This window comes from Strix uralensis, chromosome 3 (genome assembly GCF_047716275.1).
Source record: "Strix uralensis isolate ZFMK-TIS-50842 chromosome 3, bStrUra1, whole genome shotgun sequence".
Lineage (NCBI taxonomy): Eukaryota > Metazoa > Chordata > Aves > Strigiformes > Strigidae > Strix > Strix uralensis.
Window position 1 is genome coordinate 85220824 of NC_133974.1, and position 21656 is coordinate 85242479.

Consider the following 21656-nt stretch of genomic DNA (forward strand, 5'->3'; position numbering starts at 1 on the left):
ACATTCCTACCCAATTCCTGATCATGGCTCTAAGAAATGCTTTCTCTCAAGCTTGCACTAACAGAGCACAATCAAAAAAGCTTTCTCCTGACAAACCCAGAAGAGCAGGGAGAAACTGTTCAGCTATTTGAGTTAAGAGCATAGAATACACAATTCTACTTTAAGAATTAATAAAGGCTAAGTAAGAAAAGATAGAGTACTGCTTTGATTGAGGACTGACTGCCTCTTAAAATCTAGTGGCAATCAGTTCTTCTAAGTTTCAGGAAGTGTGCAGTTAAGAGTTCCAAGGCAAGGGTAATTCCTTCGTTAATCTGCTTTTTCAGGGTACCTTAACTTCTAGCAGCCTCAGTAAAATTATTCACATTAAAACTAGTACCACCTTTTGTTTCTGCACTACACAGGAGATGTGATGTTTGATATGCTACAGAGTCAACATACCCAGACATAATCTTACCTTGCCTCTTATAAAACTATGCACCCTCAGGATAATAGAACAATTGCAGAGGTACACACAGCCATTTTGTATGACATAACTTTGTCATTCCACTAAACATTGCTACAACAGCAATGAACAACTTCAGCCGTACACAGTTCTAAGTAATTGTAAAATTTAAACAAAAAATGAATACAGGTTTTACAAGCTTCTCAAACACTCGAGCTTACTTGCAAATTTGGGCTAAGACAGTCACGCATGATCTCTGGATGGTTTACTTCATGTACCATCTCCAAAGTCTGCTTTCTCTCTTGCAGCGGCCTTGCCGGAGACAAGTTGTGCACAAGAAGCCTCCCAAGTTGCGTACGGAATGTGTCCTTACATGACAAGAGGATTCTCTTCCACTGCTGCTTCGGTGTGCTCATTCTGGTGGTGCCCTAAGAGAGACAATTTTTTAATATTACAGGGTTAGGGCTTCCTTTTACCAAGTTTTCACATTGCAAAACAAACACAGTTAATATCATCAAAATGTAAGACAATAAAGAATACTGTACCAAAATAACGTGATTCATTTTAGTTTACTGATTATTACAGGTTAAAAGACATTCTACTAAAATTGCAAGAAGGGTTTGTTCATTCCAATAAAATAAGCATTTTTCTAAATCTGCCAATATTAGGATTGCAACTCCTAGCTAAACTGAATATTCAGTTTGAACAATCTAAAAAGTGTAAATAGTGATGTAGACAGTTTAAAAATCAAAGGGGATTTTTGTTTGCTTATTTTAATGAATAGCCCTTCTACGTTAATAACTAGTTTCTGAATGGATTACCTCAGAAGATCAGAAACCAGCCACTGAATTGAGGTGCTTGTGCTTACAAAAAGAAACCTGCCATCTTTGAAAAGTACTACAAGTATGGTATGATGGAAAGATAACAGACCTAACCAACTTAATTTTCCAGAGCTAGAAAGAAAATTAGGTTGAGCTACTTTTTATAGAGACAACCTAAGAGAAATAAAGAGGCAAGAAACAGTAAAGTTTTCCAATAAAACCATTTCAAATTACCCAAGCGAAACCTGATCACCTTGGAAAGGTTGATAAGCTAACACCTGTATGCTAGAAGAGAAAACTCAGCCCTTTAGCAACAACTGAAGAGAAAGTTCCCCTTCCCAACTCTAAAATATATTATAGACACATATTGCTCAGAAACTCTCCCTCATCTATGGATGCACAGCAGATCCTACTTTATAGGCTCCAGCAAACAAACCTTGAGGTTTAAGAGACAACACAAATTTGTGGACTTCTCAGAATTCTGTCTATTTAACCTTTGTGTGCCTGTTCAAGAAGAATTTTGCTAAATGTTAAGGTAAAAATCAGAACAGAAGCATTTATTAATTTAAAACTGCAAAATAACTGGGAAGCTGAACAAAGTTTTTAATGCCACAGCTGAATTGAGAGAGGCAGTAAGGAAAGTATTTATGGACAGAAGACTTTATGCATGAAAAGTTCCAAATTAAGGAACCTTATGAAATATCCTTTAATGTGGACATCTAATTACTTACAATGGATACTTTGATTCCTTCCACCAACATTTTGAACATTTCTTTAAGAAAAGGATTCGTTCTGCTAGGCAGTTCTTGCTGGCTTTCCTCTTCAGGAACTTCCAGCTGGGATGCTGAGAGTCTGCTTTGACTTGTGTTTTCTGTTATACCCAGTACATCAAGGCACTCTTCAGTAGATGCTTAAAATTTAAGAGGCACATATTGATCAGTACCATCTCAAGCAAGACCTTTAGTTAGCATTAAATCAAACACTGTCTTTACTACTATACTTACCATACTTACTTTCTCTTGCTTCTGTGGAATTTGAACTAGCCCCCAAAGTCATCAAGTCTAGCTAACAAGTGTGCCCACTTCATAGAAACATGCCAACTGATGCATTTTAAGAGAGCAGATGCTCCCTTTGGCAGGGTTAAATCTTTAGGTAATAATTCAGGCAGTTAACACATGAACGGACTAATGTAGAATTAAAACAACTTGTTCAGTTCATTCAAACTGTATCCAGATTGTCAGTTACATAATACTGAGAGACAGATCACCAAGAGAATGATGTTTTATAGTTAAATCCATTAAACTAATGTCAGTGGTATTACTTTTCTCTCAAACACTTCAACACTCCAAAAGCAAGAATCCATTTTTCATATAGCCCTACATTGGCTCTGTCAAAACCGAAAGGAACAAAAAGAAATCCCACCTAAATAGATGAGCCTGTTAACAGCTAGAACAGTCAGCCTCTGTAACCTTTGTACAAACTCAGTCTCAGTGGCTTGGATAGGATTTTCTTGGCTCATTCTCCGCTGCATCATCATGTTGAATTCCTCACTTGCTAGTGAGCGCATTTTCATCAGCAGAGCATCAGACTGAGCAAGTGAAAACTTTCTGGAGCCTTTAAGTAGAGAAGCATTAATAGCATTCTACTAAGATGCACAAACAATTAATCAACTCAGCAACTGCTTTCATCCAGAGAGTTCACATCACTGAAGAAAAAAATACATTTGAATTGCATTAACATTGAAGGGAACTGTGGTGGTTTAGCCCCTGCCGGGGTCTGAGACCACGCGGCCGCTGTCCCTCCCCCACAAAGGGAGTGAAATACAAAGCCCCAGGACTGAGATAAGGAGAGGTTTAATACAACAGTGCAACAGCAACACAACAAACAACTACAATAACAGTAATAACAATGAACAGAGCAAGATATGTACCGACACAGCAGTGAGAGCAGAGAGATGGCATAACACACGCGATCACCGACTCTCCCGCCTCTCCCGCGCTTGGGCGCCCAGAGGTGACATCAACATGGTATTGAATAACCCAGCTAGAGCTTCCCCCCACTGCTGGGGAAACTTAACCCTATCCTAGCTAAACCAGGACATAATGTTATTTGGGTGTTTGTCTCTTTCTTTTAAAAGCTTTTCTATTTGAAAATAAATATATAAAATTCAAGAAGTGATACCATGAAATGAACTAGTCTCAAGATCAAATTTACTGTACAAGTACTTTTGTGTAAAGCAGATTCTAAAAAAGTTACTTTTTTCCTGCTTTTACTGTAGAATTAGGATAAAGGATTAAAAGTTAGTGATACAACAAAAAAATATTGCCTATTGGAAAGTAGCTTTATCAGCTAAATGAGGAGTCAGTTATTAACAGCTTCTAAACAAACACGTTTTGTACCATACCCATTGTCACTAATTTTGATAGAAGTACTATTTCTAATTTGGAAGAATATTTCTTAATATTTTCTTGAAATGAACTGGTAGGCCTTGACTGTACTTGCTTCTTTTGGAAATAACTATTTTTTATCTTTAGTGCCTTATCAGATTCACTAATATAAAAATATTTTCACTATATTTACTAGGTTGATGGAGAGGGGCCTGAAAAGCTGATAATATCAAGAGAAACATTCCCACAGTAAACAGGGAATAATAGTGGTTCGTTTTTTAAAAAACCTCAAATGCATATCAGATTTTTAAATTGTATCTTCTACAAAGTCCTAAACGCAGCTTCATTTATGAGATATACAAAATTAATTTCCAGCCAGAAAACTCAAAAATCTTTACAGAATGATTCACAAGCTGTCAAATACGAAGTATTACTGCTAAAGCTAGAACTGCACAAATGTTTTACAAGCACAACCACAGCGGAATCTAGGAATCTCACATTCCCAACTATAAATTTAGAGTGCCAGGTATTTACTTCAGGATGCAATCCCCACATCACAGCTATGTTAAAAGTTACAAGCACTAACTTTATTTTGATATTTCCTTACTGTGGAGTTGGCTAATAAAACTACTAATGAATTACTTTAAAAACATCTTTACTATGCAACTCGTGAATTGATTTCCAAAAGGTGGTACTATCTGGCTTTAGACACTGTAGTGAGAATAAGGTGACTGAGGTTTCATTTTCATACCCCACTCCCTCCTCCTAATACAAAAACCCCACAAGTTCAAAATGGGTACAAGGCTACACTAAAAATATACACACACTTATAAAGCAAATCCACAGAAAAAGCAAAGCAACAGAACTCTGTTGTATCACTGAAGTTACAGCTTGAAAGTAATACATATAGGGGAAAGTACAAGAATACTACACTTTTACTACTCACCAGCAATGCCTTTACGCTTTTGAAACATTGCACGATGTGGTGCAGATAGTGATGGGACTGAGCCAGCCTGCTCCTGAGCATCTTGGTTTGCTGTAGTTTTTATTAATTCAATAGCTGCTTGAAGAACTCTTAACTGCAGAACAACTGCCATATCTAGAGAAAGGCATACAAAGGACACATGACATTCTTTGCACGTGTCCAAGAATTTTTACTAGATGTTTGTAAGAAGTAAAGACACAAAATGTGTCAAGAGCTGTAAAACTTTAAATTCCACAGAAGTCACATAGAAAGTCACCTCACTATTCCAGATACAGACAGTACACAAGTGAGTTCTCATGGTAAAGCTATTGAATTTGATTACTCTGAAATAAGCTAAATGAAACTGTATAAAACATTTCCATTTAAATACACTTAATGAACTTTTACAGTCACTTTGTTCAGATTAGCAGTACACAATTCTTTACCACCAAGCAGGCTCCTGCAGAAAACTACTACTTTGAGAACCACTTAGAAAAGAAGGTGCGTCACCAGAAAACTTCCCCTTCTCCCTTGTCAGGAATATTAATTTAAACAAAAAGCAGTGGGGAAGGGATTTACTTCTCCAGTCCCATGACCCCAAAAATAAGCAGATAACTTACTTTGCATCCTTGCATTTTTACTATTTTGAAGATGACCCAGCAGCACAATGAGGTCTTCAATAACACGAAAATATTGAGAACCTGAGGAGCTGCAGGCATGAATTGCAACTGCTACCAGCAGCTGTTGTATATCGCATGCAAGTAACTTGTAGTCATTCAAGGGAATGCTGCAAACAAAGTTGTAGTTACCAGAAACATGACAATTCTAGTAGACTGTAACCCATAATAAGACCCATTACTATGCCCCTTGCTACTTCTGCCAATCATGCCTAATATTATATTGTACTTCACACAAGAATGTTACTGCTGAAGGCTAGAAAATTGTAATCAGACACCTCTTTAGTGTTAACTGTGGCAGATTGGATGCCTGCAAATCTTTGAGACAATCTAACATTAAGATTGTAACAAAGTTTTATTGGAAAAGCAATGATACATTATTATCAGATTTTTAAGTTAAAGAACAAGTCTGAAATCCTGTATTTCTCAAAAAAAGATCAGGATAATACCTCATTTTGTAACTACGTTGAACTAAAACTATACTGGGGTAAAAAGGAAATTAGTCTATTTCTTAGGAATACCAACTAATAAAATAAATTAACAAAACCCCATCTCTCCCTTCCTTCACTGCACAGCATGTTTGTAATTAATGAAGTCATTTAAGTTACTCAATCTCAAATATTAAATCACAGGCAGCACAGGAAAGACTTTTCCTGCAGTTTTGATGTTGGCTACAGATACAGTAGAATGCTACCATCTCCTGGGCCTTTATCTTATTGTTCAGGTGAGTTTTACTAGGAAAAGCATCCAAAGTGCACACAGTGTGACATACTTGCTTTTTAAAATTTCATTTCACTTGAAAGTTTAAGGTATGGAAAAATTATTTTATATTCCATTGTTTGAACTGAGTATCTAAACAGTAGCTTTCACTTACAGGTATAATTAAAAGCTGAAAACCTCAAAATCAGTGTTATTTTGTACATGCTCTCTGATCATTTTAGCAAGTGGAACAAATACAACAGTAATTTTTGCTAGACTTAAGGTTGTGCCTGGACTATTTTATAGCAACCCATACAATACTCACTTTGTTTCCAGTCCATTGAGAGCAGCCAGCGTATTACACAGCACGTAGAGCAAACCATTATCAAGCAGTAGGTCTGCAACTTTTGAGCAGGAATTTATGATTTGCAGCAGGAGACAGAAGCAGTTATGCAGCAGAACATTATCATACAGAGAGTTCTCTATAAGACCCAGAACAGGAATGACACACCATTTTTGAAAGAGTCCAACATTCTTGACGTCTTCCAGATCAAATCTATTAACATAAATATAAGTAATGCAAGTAAATATAAGTAATAGCAAGCTGGTATATGCAACTGGAATACCAGTCTATGCCAGTATTTTGGCAGAGACGTAGATGGCAATTTTCCTACATTCCACTGCAGTAAAAATGCCTGTCTACTAAGGGAAGTAATAGTAAAATAAACACTTCAAAGAACCACAAGGAAATGAAGTGCCTAAAAAGTATATCTGAAGCTTCAGCTAACTATGAACTCTACAATATAGATTTCATGAAAATAGAGTTTTTTTTAATCTGTGCAGAAAACAATTGACACATCTTTCCAGTGGTAAGTATTACAACTGGCACAGACACTATCAAGAAACCAGATACAGCTTGGCATCAATATAATGATATACTGACTACCAGCAGGTTTGATATCCTATATCCATTACTGCTGAAGTTTAATTAAGTTTGGCAGCTTCTGACTTACTGCATTTGTTGAATTCAAAACAGTGATTCAGACCTTGTATTACTTGTGCATTAAGAAATTGGATTATTCTTCTAAGGTTATCAGCCCATCACATGACTATTATACACAATCCTAAAAACTTAAGACATTTAAATTATTTTTCCAGCTCCATAATCAGTCTTGAGGAAATAACAGTTCTCTGCTTTGGGGTTAGTTAAGCAGCCAGGTTTAAATCTTGGCAGTTAAATAGGAATATTTTCTTGGGGGGTGAAGATCAGGCCAACCGCCAGAAGTAATTTGGCTACAAATCCTGCAGAGGCAGCAACTGAGTTTTTTTTTTGCAAGATTTTTGCACTGCTGACTATACTTACATGCATGTTCTTCCTGTACAATCATTAAGTAGTCAGACTAATTCTAAAAAAAAAATCATTTACTTAAATAATTGTCTGCTTAAAAGGTAATCTCCTTTCCTTGTCAATATGAGGTGGCTCTTTGGTTCAAGGAAATGGTGTATCTGTGGGGTTTTCCCTAAGGGAAATAGGGATCTAAACTCAGGGCCAAGCCAAGGAAGCAGCTGCTGCATCAAGCTTTGTCCTTAATCACCTACCAAAATCCAGTAGAAGTCTAGTGACTACTACTTAGAACTTCTAAGAATATAAATCAGTTTCATGTAGGATCAGAAAGGATAGGGAAAAATGAAAATTATTACAAGGACATTTGAAGTGCAAATGCCTCTGAAGCCCTCAGAAGGGCTGAGGGTTTAGAAGGTCCCAGCTGACAGCACCCATCAGATGAAGTTGCTTACAAACAGCTTAAGGGCCATAAAATAGTCATAAGTTTAATACATTTAAATGTTAAAGCTACAAGCAAAACATTTCAAAACAGTTTTGAAGAAACTTTTTACGGTTGTTGACTACTAGGAAGAGAACAGGAATTGGAAAGCTATCACATCCTTGCCTCCAGCAATGTACAACACTTGTAGTTCAAATATTAAGTTACAGGACACAGAAGCAAAGCATCACTTACTCTTCATCCAAGCCAACAGAGCGGCCAAAGAGCATTTCCAAAAAGCACTCTACAACTTCCTGAGTCCCCTGGTGAAGGTACAGCTGGTTGGCTAGCAAGGAGAAGCCACGATTCTTTAAGAACTTCTCCTTTTGCTCCCTCCTTGCTCTGTTGAAATATGCATCCAACAACTAAAAATAAATGCACAATTATGATGTAAGATTTAAATATTTAATATAACTCCCTTGAAAGTTAAAGTTCTTGTGTGCAATTTGAACAGTTTGAAACCCAAATTTTTAGAATTCCAGATTAAACACATCAACGGCACTATTGCAACTGCAATCTACACTGCCCCTGTTACAACTGACAGCTGACTTTATCCTTTTAACCTGACAACTCTAAGGTTTTTAGTCAAGTTTGAAGGAGATTAAATCACACACATAACAGTTACATAATGCATACATAAATACATCCAGACTTTTTACACTTGTTAAATCCTGAACTTTGGTATGTATGCAAGTGCATGCACATTTTTTTAGATCACTTTGTTAATAAAGCCATATAATCTTACTCTTCAAATTAAAATACAAATCTACTCAAAGTTTTTCATCTACATGATGTTATAATCCAGAAGCATTGTCCTTGTCAATACTACAAAAATCTCTGAAAACATTTCAAAGCCTCAAGTCCATGTTCATGCCAAAAATACGTGTGGGTAACTCCCCACAATAACTGAAAGTCAACTGTGTTAGACATCAAAACTTTGCTTGCACCTTAACACAGTACCTCATGTGTTTAATGTTGAAGAGATGGTCACCAACTTTCTGCACTGTCACTTCCATTTACAACAGTAACACTGTCATATGCTCTTAAGGCCTCTGGATTAGATCATTGACTATATCTGTTGAAAGATTATGTGTTTGTGTTGTGGTTTGGTTTTGGTTTGTTTTTAATCTGGGGGGGTGGAAACATAACTTAAAAGTAAACCTAGAAAATTGAAGCAAGCAAAATAGAAAAATACTAACAAAACTTCATGTTTCTAACAAGTTAACTATGCTTGTTCACAACTCTTTAGCCAAAAGCTTTTCATATAGGCCTACTTTAATTACTCCTTGTTGTATGAGAGGAGATGGGTGGTTCACAAGAACTATAAGATAATCAGGTTGGATAAGTTTGTCCATCACATCTTCTAGCATGATATCTGGTAGGATTAGGAGAACTCCACGCAAGAGGTCATATAATCCACAACAGATAAGCACGAGACAGTCTTCTGTACATCTGAAAACAGAGGAATATATTTTACCACCGTTTGTCTACAACAGGAAACATTAAAAAAAATGCAGAATTGTCAGCTACTCTTGAGGGGCAGGAAGAACAGGAAATCTGGCAAACAGTTCTCCAATACCCCTATTGCCATTCTTCATTAACACTTATTTTTGGATAGCAGATGGCAAAAATGATAATCTGACTAGAACTACTTGCTTGAGACTTTTTGTGAGCTAGCATAACAAGTTCCCATTCTTACTGAAGATAGCAAAATTCCTGGTTTTTAAAGTTTGTTATATAAATAACGCAAAAATTAGAAAAATGCAATTCTATAGACTAAAAGCTTAATGAATTTGTTTATGACAGCCATTGAAAACATTAATTTTCAGGCTTCCAGTTTTTGTCGAGTAGTAATCAAGACCAAGAACTGTGAAATTAAAGCTCATACTGAGCTATCGGTTATTTATTATTTTGTTTATCTGCTTACCGGTCATCAGGGCTTTCAGATGGTTTTTGGGTATTCTCATTAGCTGAAGAAAAAGCAAGACTCTCCCAGTCTTCAGGAAGTATATTCTTGTCAGCAAAGCTTGGCCAGCGAGCAATGGCTGATGATTCTCCTCCATGAATGGAAAATGCTAAGCCCAACCCTGCGAAATTACCCTGACTCTTCTGAAATGAAGGCAGCCCTTTCAGATTGTCTGGACGACGTAGGGATGTCTCAGCTGCAGTACCACCACCTTCATTACATTTCAGGTCTGCATCTGCTTCTTTACTCTCAAATGTGTTTTCAGATAACTCTTCTTTTGCAATATCTTCAAATGTTTCCGCAGATGTTAACTCTGAGTCACAAACTGTTTTTGCAGACTCACAACTGCTAAGAAAGAGTTCTTGTACTTTCTTTACAGTTTCAGAACTTCCTACAAAACCAGTTCTACCCTGCAGATCAATGTAGTCATGCTTTCCAATAATCTGCAGGTCATCAACACTCCTTCCCATCCTTACAGATAGTCTTTTTTGATGAACTTGAGGTGAGGAGGTAGGAGACACTGGCAAGCTTCTGCAAAGCCTTTTAGGTGCCTGAGAGCTCATCTTCTGCTGTACACCAGCACTGGAAGTGTTCTCTAGGGAAATAAGGATATCTTTAGCATTCGTTTTATGCTAGAAACAAGCTTTTCCCCTCAACGTTACACTCCACATAGATTTAACACAGTGATGGCCCAAGCTAATTCTATATGGCAAAACTGATTCAACACCTGGCATAGCTCAGATTTGGCTGATCAAGTAGAGATAGTAAACTATTATGCAGCCATATAATTAGCAAGTCACAAATTGGAAAGATATATAAAATATGAAACATTTTTTGCATGTATACTGGAGTTTCTGGATTTACATTATGATCCTCTCAGCTAACCCTCAGCAGGAATTTGTACATAATCATAGAATCACTGAGGGTGGAAGACACCTCTAGAGATTGTCTAGCCCAAACTCCTTGTTCAAAGCAGGGTCAAACAGAGCAGGTTGTTTTATTTGGAGCTCTTGTGTAAGAGGACCAATCTACCATGTTTCAGCAGATACTGAAATAGTATTCACCAACCCTTTTGCATGAAGGTTTTACATGTACTTCAGGTTTATAACTTTATAACTGCATATTTTATTTAATAGGACTTCCTTTTAGGTACACATTTTGACCTGAAACAGTCAAACTTTCAGAGCACATTTAAAATTATATTTTTATGAAAGACATTTGTAGAGGGAAAGCAGTCTCTATACCAGACTGGTAGAAGAAGCTTTCTGTTCATGTGGGAAAAGGAGACTTTGTTCATTCAGAAGTATTTTGAAAACTATGCACCAGTTAGTACTAATGCAATGATGATGCATCAGGATTTTTTTTTCCCTGAATGAGATTTATATAAAGATATACAAATTTATATGTATACACACATATGTATGCAAATATAGCCAGACCACGCTGGTCTTCAGACAACAGAAGGAATCTACATAGCTGCAACAATCTTACAGTCAAGCTTGCACACACATTAGCAGGTAGGGCAACAAACTGCAAACCCACATGCAGGTAGCCAGTTATCTACTGAACATACTATTTCAAATATATTCCCTAAATTTCGAAATTCAAATTCAGAACCACAACACTCAAACACCTAATTTTCACAAAAATTTATGTTGAGTATTCCTCTGGCACACATGAATAATCTTTATTCAAGAATAACAGTTTGGTACTATCGTTATTAATAAGTACTCAGTTTAAGAAGAGTATGCCATATGGCAGAATGATTAATTCCATATACAATTACTACTGTGGTCTGCTCTTCATATCACTGCTTTTAGTGAAGGACACTTGAACTAACACTGTTTCAAACGAAGACTCAATTTGCTTTTCCCAAGCAAAGTAGCAACAAGACATCAATTGTAAAAGGTATTACATGAGTGATACACAGAATATAGTTAAGTCAAACATCATCTGAAAAATATAGCAGCTAAGTTAGTTTTCATTCCTATTTTGTATATATTGGTAAACTTGCTTAGATTATGCATTTTTCATTAGAATTTATTTCTTATTGTCAATGAGCTTAAATAAAGGCTTAAGTTATACATTTTAGCTTCTGTTTTACAGGTGATATTTGTTGATTGCCTATGCAAGTCTCTAAAAAGTATGATTAAAAATCTACTTCAATAACGATGCAGAAAACATCACACTGACAGAATGCCAACCGAAAAGTTACCAGCTTGAACTAGTAACTTCACACTATTTCAGCATCTATAGCAAAGGAATTCAAAACTGATTTAAGCAGTTATCTTTATAGACCTCAACTTGTTTGGCATGCTACATAATAAGACTGTTTCTAGGAAACTCTTAAATGTTAATTTATATAACCAAGGTATCTATGTTGTTCTTTATTAGAAATATCTTCCCATCCTCTATCATGTAGGAACAGTATATATACCTGCAGCATAACTAAATGCCAATACTTTAATACTATATTTAGATGGATGTTAACAATTATGCACTAATAACAGTATCAGCTTGGTGCTTTTTGCACAGGTGGGATAGCTGCTTATGGCTCACCATTTCAACTATTGCCTTGCTAAGGCATTCTCACACATCTCTAGCAGGTCTATTTAACAAATGAAGTTCAGCTATCTGGTCCACTTCACTGCCTGAGCCATCAATGCAGCAATATCTCTCATTCTGAGAATGAAGAGCAGTTTACGTAGCATGTTTAATTCCATCCCTCTTACTCTGTCATTCAGGCACCAAGCTCCAAGGGACAGGGGAGCTTTGTAAGAAATATCTGTGGAAAACTAACACTTTAAGGCACTCTAGTCATCTGCCAAAGGACTGTGTCTTAATGTCCTTGTTTTTACAGTATTGTTTTACCTCCCAGTGGTAAAGCTGTAAATCCAGTTGGAGTTGTAATCACAAATGCAGAAGTATCTATTGACTTCCCGCCACTGCTGGAATTTCTCAGGTACCTAAGCGATTCAACTTTCTCCTGAAAAATTTTGCCATCTAGAAAGACAAGATAATGGGAAAAGTTACATACAAGCTTTTTAAGTTTGCATTCTTGATATATTTCGACTCATAGTAGCCAGGTTACACTTCAAGCTGATCACTGGAGGCTAATGAGAAGTCCTCAACTCACCAACATCTGAGAAAAAGCACTTGAGAACCACTTTTTGTTTTAGTGATATATCTTTAAAATTTACTTCAGAACACTGAAAGTAGTATGATGTTCTAAAGTAATTATATTTAAAGATGGTCCTTGCAGGCATACAAGCAGTAATAAATTTGACTTTTTGCCATGTCAAAAACAGGTGACTGTTCTCAAACAGATTGATCTAATAGGGCTCGAAGTATCAAGAAATGCATTCTATTCTTACTCAGAGTTTTACATCTGTTAGTATTAGATGACAGATACAGATAAAAACTGTATTGCCTTTGAAACCAGTTACTAAAACTGGAGGCACACAGGCATCTGCAAAAGGAGAAAACATTTCAAACTTGGATGATACTTCCCATGTTTACATAAGTTATGGCTAAGGTTGTACAATGCTAATATTAAAACATGAACTACACACGTACTAGTTTCTCATCTTCTAAAAGAAAAAGGAAGAATTTTTAAAGCTCATATCACTCATTTTGCCAAAGTGATCATCTAGTACAGATATATTAAAGACACCTGTTGCTCGCTCTAGATGTGCATGCCTGAAAGCACACAGGTAATTTCCATAACATGTATGCAATGCACTGATGGTGTCTCCCAATGATGTCTTGCAGTGCAACTGATAGCTTGCTCAAGTGCTCCTCAGGCCTTTTATTTTTCTAGGAATTCAGTAACAGGAAACAAGAAAGTAGAGATGGAGACAGGACCATATACACATATTTCTGAATAAGCTTCATTTACAGCTAAGTTAGACGTTTTTCTCTAAGATTTGCTCACAGGCAAATGTGTCCATACAGGCAGCTAAATGTTAAGCATTCTGTTTAGCATCAAACTTTAAAGACATAACCACCAATGAAATTATTTATGGCTGTAGACAGAAAAAAGATCTCGAAGTAAGCCAAGCAACAAAGTGTCATTATAATGTCTCTCAATGTAAACTATTAAGTCCCAGTAGTTCAATAATTTTTATATACAGTTATTACAATATACCAATCAAAAATTATATTCATAGAATAGTATTTTATGAGTGAAAAGGTTTTTTAGATATCAATTTATGACTAGATTTTTATCTTCCTCTTTACTTCTAGTTAAATGTGACATATCTACCTATGTGCAGGGAAAAGTAGAAGTTGGTAGGATTGTGACAAACATATGTATTAGTGGGAGGGTGAACTGCTAAGAGAAAATTGAAGACTAGTGTCAGCAATTCCAGGTCTGGTGGAGATCCAAGTACTTCTTCAATTATTTTCACAAATGACCTGCAAACCTCCTGAGGCAGGGATGCAAGGTGCCCTTCTTTATGCTCCTAGAAATGAAGAGTAGTACAACTGTAAGTTATTTGTATTTTTAAATTGGCAAAATGTCTTTTTAAAAAAAATTGTCACACTGTCATAGAACAGACAAGAAAAAAGCTTAAGTAATACAGCCCGTATTCTTTAACTTCAGAGGAGCTACTGTACCTACTCAACGTTACCCAAGTCCAGCACACTCAAAATTCAGGCACAAACAAAGCATTGCAGATGTTATGCAAGTTTATTTTTAGAAAATTAACATCTTCCACATACTATACTACCCTGATTTGAAATGCTGGAGCCTTAGGGCATAAATCACCATTGGAAGTGTAGTTTACTGCCATCGTATTATATATTTGTAGAGAAATTAAAATAGTTGCTGATACTAACATTTCAAACAAAAACTTTCTGAACAGTGCCACACTGGGTCTTCTGAATTTCCACTTCAACAGCCACTTTTATAAACAGACACATTTGATATTTCATTGATAATTATATTTATAATTTCTGCTTGATCAAGCATTTGATAGTTCGACAATGGCTCTTTGAAAAAAATCTATTAACTGAACAATGATTTTAGAAGAGGACTTCAATAAACTTGTGGGAAACCTCATTGTAATGTGAGTATGGCAATTAACTTGTTTCTAACTTCTCCAAATTTTACCTCTTTTTTTGGTACCCAAACACCTTAACTGCGACTGCTGTATGAGAAGACTAAATGAAGTTAATTTAAGTGAGGTTTCCAAAGCGAATCATTTATATAATTTTAATCTTTCATTCCATCATTCCCAAAAAATTGCCAAATCACTGTTGGCCAATTTGAGTAGTTTTTTTAAACTAAGAAATTAATTTTTTCCCAATAGGCATGTATACTAGTGTTTTTACTCATGTGCAAAAGAAAGGGAAAATACTTCGTAACATTCTGTATCTAGGCATTTGCATTAATATACAATTTTAAAAGTTAACTATACCACTAACAAGCTCCAAAGGTAGGGAAGACCACACAAAAATGAAGAAACTAAAAATTTACAGCAGTGAAAATGATTAAAAGACACATTTGGAAAAATCATTAGAAGGAAAAACAATGAATGCATTTCATGTGTTACAGTGAAAAACTCAAAAAGGAATGCAAGATAAAAAATACAGTGTAGAAAAAAGGGATTACAATCTATGTTTTCACAAACAGGTATGTACTATAAGCAGGAAACCATTTCAAAAACATGTTCCTAAGAAATGTCTATGCAAGGGCTGAAGCACTTCCTCAAAGTCCTTTTTAGAACAGCTATCTCCATGCCATGGAGGAAGCTACTACTGGGTCAATAATTTTAAGAGGAGTTCTCAGATTGAGCACTACAGGCCAGGTGCCCTATTAGCTTTGGTGAGATACAGGACAGTTTCTGGTACTTACACAATATCTATATTTTTCAGTCATGAAGACTTGAACTAGTAAGAGACATCTCAGGTCTTTATAAAAGGGTCACAGGTCATTTCAGCTCCTACTCATGTATGGATTGTGCAAGTAACCTAGCACCCAGTGTTTCAAATAGTACCAAATGGTTAAAATCTCTTGCCCCTTCTGTCCAGCAGTAAACAGAGCACCCAATAGGGAACTGTATCAGTTCACAGCAACAGTGCCTGTTGAGGAAGGCAAAGGGGGGCTGAAAGCATAGAGTCTACTAAAGTAGTTTTTCCTACAGCATTTAGTCTCCCCCACACCAAGTAAAACAGTATTTGCCAAGCCCAAAGTAGGATTTCAGAGTGAAAATACCTGCAGAACCTGACAAGTTAACAGGAAGTGATGTACCACTTGAGCTTTCAATAGCTGTTTAATGTTAAACATCTGTTGGTGATGGTTAGCTCTGATAAGGATTTCTAGAGCTGCTAACAGAGTTTCCCAAACACCTTGCTGAAAAACAAAACAGGAACATGGCTTCAAAAATATATTTCTGAGTCTACACACTGAAAATAAAAAAAACCACAAACAGTTTAGGATAAAGTTAGTTTTGCCCCTCAAAGACTAAATGATTGCAAATGGTCAGGTCAGAACTACAAACTATCAGAAAAATTATGCTCATACGAAATGAAGCATATTTTGATGATTAAGCTACAAAAAAACTACTTCTTGTCTAAAACTAGTTTTGTATATTTTTTGCTATATTAACACTGCATGGTTATTTTCAACAGCTTAACTCCAGAGGGAAGCAGGTCTTCCTCAGTCTTAACAAGTTTCCCTAGAAAATTAATCCATTCAACTAACAAGTCATTTACATAAGTTACATTTACAGAACTTAATATACTAAGGCTACCTGCATCACTGATAATGGGAGCTTGATACTACTACCAGCTATTCAAAGAAAAATAAGGACCATTAATTAAAAAAAAATATTTTAGTAATTACTGACATCTAGCTGGAGAAATTAATTTCAGACCTCATAATACTTAATATTTTTTTTCTTAATATTGACTTTTAGACTTAAAATCTTTCAAAAATGAAAGTAATTACCTTTGCTTTAGACCATATCTTCCAGTCAAGCAGCAGCTTTTCTAGCAATTGAACATCTTGGATAACTGCTGTAGAATCTGTGTCAAGCATGAATTGCCCATTTTCATTTATATAGAGAATCTCATCACTGCAGCATCCTTCAAGCAGAGTCTTCAAGAGATGAAAAAATTTTTTGAATGTCATAAGCACAAAGCAGTACAGTTCTATCCAATTTACTAAAAAATTCTTTAAAGAGACATCAAACTCTTGATAGGGAAGGCATATATCTACCTGGTCAACTTCGAAAATAGTTACTGAGTTTATTAACCCCACTGGAGACATTTAAGAGGCTTCATTCTTGTAACACCAGTACAAACTTTTTTTAAAAAAATATTTAAGTGCATGCAAGCAACTTTTATTAATTGTTTACAAGTTTAAGCTTGCTTGAAGATCTTTGCTGTCAGAGAAACAAAGTTGCTTTCCTCCCACTCCTCATCTCTGAAATCAGGGTCTTTATTTCCTTTTTCTCCCCTTACTTATCATGAGTTTCTAGTTTAAGGTAAAACACTGTTCTACCTTTGTGAAGACAGCTTCAAATGTAGAATTAAAATCAGAGAAATTTCTAGATTTCTGCTAACACTGAACAAAATAACAGGTTTAAAGAGCACTCTACCTTCAGCATGCAAAATCCAACAATGCATTTTGGTTTGATCAACACTCGATGAATCATAGAATAACCATTACAATTGTCCATCTCCTGTATTCTCTGTTGACTGTATTTTGTTAAAGATAGTATAAGTTGTAATGCTAAGGCTTGAGTGTCTTCACAGGTGCTAATCTCTACAACCTGAAAAGACAAATTTAAAACAGTTTAAATGAGAAACATTTAGAAAAAAGCCTTGAAAATGCTTTGTTGCAGACCTAAAATTATAATTTCCGGATTAAATCTGTTTTAAAGATTTTGAGGTTATGTACACAACCTTCATTTTTGCCTATGAGCGTACATTCAGATATTATATCTGAAGTGGTAATTCTTACTGTGGTAAATGATGACCTGCTAAGAAAATAAAAATCCTGTTACAAGAATCCCCTTTTAAGAAAAAAATCTGTTCTAAGTAAAATTTAAGTACAAGGCACCAATTCATTCTTGGTATACTACGAAGTCACAAGGTCATGAAATACATAAGCCACTAAGAATAGACCCTGTTTGCCCTGGAAAGGTATGTTTCCCAAATGTTTAAGGGAAGCTTTAAATTAAAGTTCCTGAAGGGCTAGACTATCTCTACCTGGAAGTATCAAACATTAAAGTTTTATTTTGTCCATAAAGAGACAAGCTATTTGACAGATGAAGACCACGGACCATTCTTCAATCTTTGCTTCCTACAATTCTTGAATCCCAAGAAAGAGCAAATAGTATTTTTAGCAAAAACGTACAAAACGGAAATCTCACATGAATGGAATTTCAGTTCCTATAGGTTCTCTTGCTGTGTGCCTGTTAACTCTGCTGCACTTAGTTATACACATGTATACCTCTATTGTCTGACAGGTGATCTATTGGTTGCTTGCTTAACTGATGCAAATAGAGTCTACAGCAGGATCTGTAGCACATACTTAGCATAAATTTATGTAATACAATAACATGAATAAGGATTTTCTCCTCATTTTACTATCAATGGTAGAATTACAACAGTGTCTTCAAAACCAGAAGTCCAAACACCAGACTGTCTCTAGCCTCATATGCATTGGTTACTCTCCACACACCTTTCAGAACACTACCATTGCCAGAGGTACACAGAACCAAACGTGTTCTAGGCCTACATTAGTATTTTGAATTAACTGTAGTCCTTCAGAGACTCCTAGCACAAATATTAACTGTGACCTTTACAAGGAGAGGCTAAGTAGTAACTAAGTTAAGGCTCATACCCTTAATTTTGAAATTACAGGTTTTTTTAGACAGAATAAACCTTTGAACATGGCTGAACAGTTCTCAAAAAAGCTCTATTTATTAGATAAAAAAAAAAAATCAAAGCTCTGCACACTACATAGTTTTACAATTGTTTATACTTGCATTGGGAATATCCTGTGTTTAGAGCGTTAAAGATATGCAATAAATTTAAGTGCTTTTGAAAATTAGAGACCAAAAATATGACCAGTTCTACAACACTCCTAAAAACAGTATCTTTTGACATCTAGAAGTCCCATCTCAAATCAGAATGTAACACCACATCTTACATACCAGCAGTGTTATAAAAACATCACATAATAGAATTATAACTAAGTTTCCAATCTAAGACAACCTGCATGATGCAGTTTGTGTTATGCCACAAGTATTTTCCACAAATTTTCTTTAAAAGAAATCACAGGCAGACTAGAGCAAGGCAGCTAGAATATGTGACTTGCTACCCAAGATCCAAGGAAAATTTTATATGGAAGAACACATACATGCACCCCCCTCTTCCAGCCCCCTTACCCTAGCAAAGAGGAAAACAAATGCACCAGTTCCTCCAATTTCATGTAGTATACCCTGAAGAGTTCTATATTCAACAGGCTGAAGTGTTTTCAGCTGATGAGCATCCAATACATTGCTCTGAACTTCTTTTAAACTGAAAGGCCTCTGAGAAGATACAGTTTTCACTTGACCTTTCAGTCTAATAACCGGTTCATATATGGTGTACTGACCAGGACAGCATGTGGTATAAACAACAGCGAGACTCTCCTGAAACAAGAGAAGGTTATAGGGTTTTTTTCAAAAAGTTTAATACAAAAAAACCAAAGCACTCCCCCAAAACACAAAACGCCACACACAAAAGCCACCTAACAGCAAGCAGCAGCAGCTTCAGCAGTTCATTTCTACTTTACCATTAGCATGGTCTTAAGTTTCACGTGGATGCACATGCACTAGAAATGCAACAGTATTCCTAAATTTTAGCAAACGTATGCAATACCTACAACACAAAGTTAAGAAAGCACTAAAAAACCCACCAAGGATCCCCCTCTTATCTCCTGAAGAATTACAACTATTTTGCATAAAAACAATTACTGACAAATTTAAAAGAAAATGAGCACACAGTGGTATTGGGCAAATTGTTTCCCTTTCTCAAGTGGCAAGTCCAAAATAGGAAGTTATCTGCTATTTTTTCAAAATTTCTCCAATTTTAAGTCTATTCTTTAATCAGCTTTGCCATAAGAGGATCTCAATAGAAGTTTCATTACTAATGAAGAGACTTAGATCAAAACCAGAGCTCCTTTGGAAAGCAACTGACTCATTTTCACAGAAAATGTAAAATTATCATATCTGAGAGGTTATTTAAAATAGATAAATAATTACATTTAAGGCACTTGCATTCTATGCAAAAGCACAGATTAATTCATCACTTTGGGCACATAGTTCTTCTCTCTGGTTACTTGGTGTTTCGTAAGGCAAAATAGGCTTAAAAGTTGCATGACTGATTTGTTAGGCTTTTTATTTATTCCATTCATTCCTTCTTAACCCATTCAAAATTTAGTACTGATGTTTACAAGGATCACATCCAGACAAAATGACCCTTTGCCTACAGCTACAGAGCTGCTGTAGAACAAGATCAGGAAAATCCCTCTAGTGGAAACAATTCATACAGCAGAAATTAACAATGCATGAACACAATTCCCCAGATATAGCAGGCTCCACTGACAATAAAGTTTTATTTTATTTTTTTTCTAGTGTAACTATATTTACACCTGCATCTGGCATGGCTGTTTCAGTCATGAAAGATGAAAAAAGCTAAGAACTGCCAGCTGGAAAATGACTTTTCAGTCAAACTTGATGCAAACTTACTCCCTCAAAGCCCTCAAAGAATTGGTATGAAGTCTTTGGCTTGCTGTTAAAGCCAGATAAATCCTCCTTTCTCCTCTCACTTTTAATGTTAAAAGGTTAACTAAGCCTTGGCTACCTTTACACTAATGGAGAGAAGAGCGACATAATCATCCTAGGGCATTTAGAGGTGCCTGCTTATGAGATAAATATGCAATATTATAGATGCTGGAACATCTAGAAGTTGTCAGAATCCAACCTAAAGCAAGATGAAATAGTCACCCTCTGTGAGGTTCAACTCCCACTGAAATAAGTGGGAAGAACCCTGCAGTGATTTTAATGAGAATTGGATTTGCTCCTGCCTGCTTTGAGAAAGTGAAGTACTTGGGAGACAGCAGGAAATGTGTTCCCAGTTTCTTAATCAGTTACAAGAGATTAAGAACCATTTTTAAGTAGCAACTTACAATTAAAGGCCCAACATCCACTTCCTTTTTTGCCATGAAGAGCTCCTTAATTTGTTCACATTGTAGAATCTCTTTACTTATGTACTTAGAGCAATCAGTCAATGTTTTGCCATATTTACAAGGCATTACAGATGTGAAGTCTGGCCCACATGTGTATAAGTAAAATGCTTCCTCTGGTCCAATCTTTGCACCTAAAAACCAGAAAAGAAGCCGTTAACTCTTTAGTATGCAATAAGGCAAAATTCATACATTGGCTAGTAGACTGCATCAGAGATCTTACAAGGAGGACCGCTGGCTGGTTTTCATAGGCCCTGCTGATGAAAAACAATCAGTACAGTCTAATGCTTGCTATTAGCTACTGTAGATCAGTGACTTCTGACACATCACAGGCCAGATCAATTCAGTGGCAAAGGCAACTGAAATGAAGTCAGGAAAATGTCTGCATGAACTGAAGACCAACAGGTGTGAATAATCAATTACACTTTAGAATTGAAGAGTCCACACCTCCTCAATGTTTTCAAAGCATAACAAGATTAGTGATAGCAACAACATGCTACAACATCATGGACAGTTGGGTAGAGTGTCCAAGGACACAACAACAATAAAAGCTCACTAAAATTAACAGGGAGGAAAAAAAAAAATTTGTAGAAAGCCAAATGAACCTCCCTCCCCTTTCTAGACAGCACATCTCA

General features: G+C 36.0%; 1 protein-coding gene across 4 annotated transcripts in view; it reads right to left on the minus strand.

Annotated features, from left to right (window-relative positions):
* LYST (lysosomal trafficking regulator) overlaps window positions 1-21656 on the minus strand; it is an 87270-nt gene that overhangs the window by 23219 nt on the left and 42395 nt on the right. For all 4 annotated transcript variants that reach the window (XM_074863184.1, XM_074863183.1, XM_074863185.1 and 1 more), the window contains exons 16-31: window positions 20965-21155; window positions 19181-19426; window positions 17384-17557; window positions 16732-16881; window positions 15997-16134; window positions 14044-14242; window positions 12651-12782; window positions 9741-10374; window positions 9088-9265; window positions 8009-8178; window positions 6316-6546; window positions 5235-5401; window positions 4597-4749; window positions 2686-2877; window positions 1995-2173; window positions 664-870 (exon numbers count right to left, since the gene is read on the minus strand). In XM_074863184.1, the coding sequence (XP_074719285.1) occupies window positions 664-870; window positions 1995-2173; window positions 2686-2877; window positions 4597-4749; window positions 5235-5401; window positions 6316-6546; window positions 8009-8178; window positions 9088-9265; window positions 9741-10374; window positions 12651-12782; window positions 14044-14242; window positions 15997-16134; window positions 16732-16881; window positions 17384-17557; window positions 19181-19426; window positions 20965-21155 (3341 nt within the window). The remainder of the gene's footprint in view (window positions 1-663; window positions 871-1994; window positions 2174-2685; window positions 2878-4596; window positions 4750-5234; window positions 5402-6315; window positions 6547-8008; window positions 8179-9087; window positions 9266-9740; window positions 10375-12650; window positions 12783-14043; window positions 14243-15996; window positions 16135-16731; window positions 16882-17383; window positions 17558-19180; window positions 19427-20964; window positions 21156-21656) is intronic.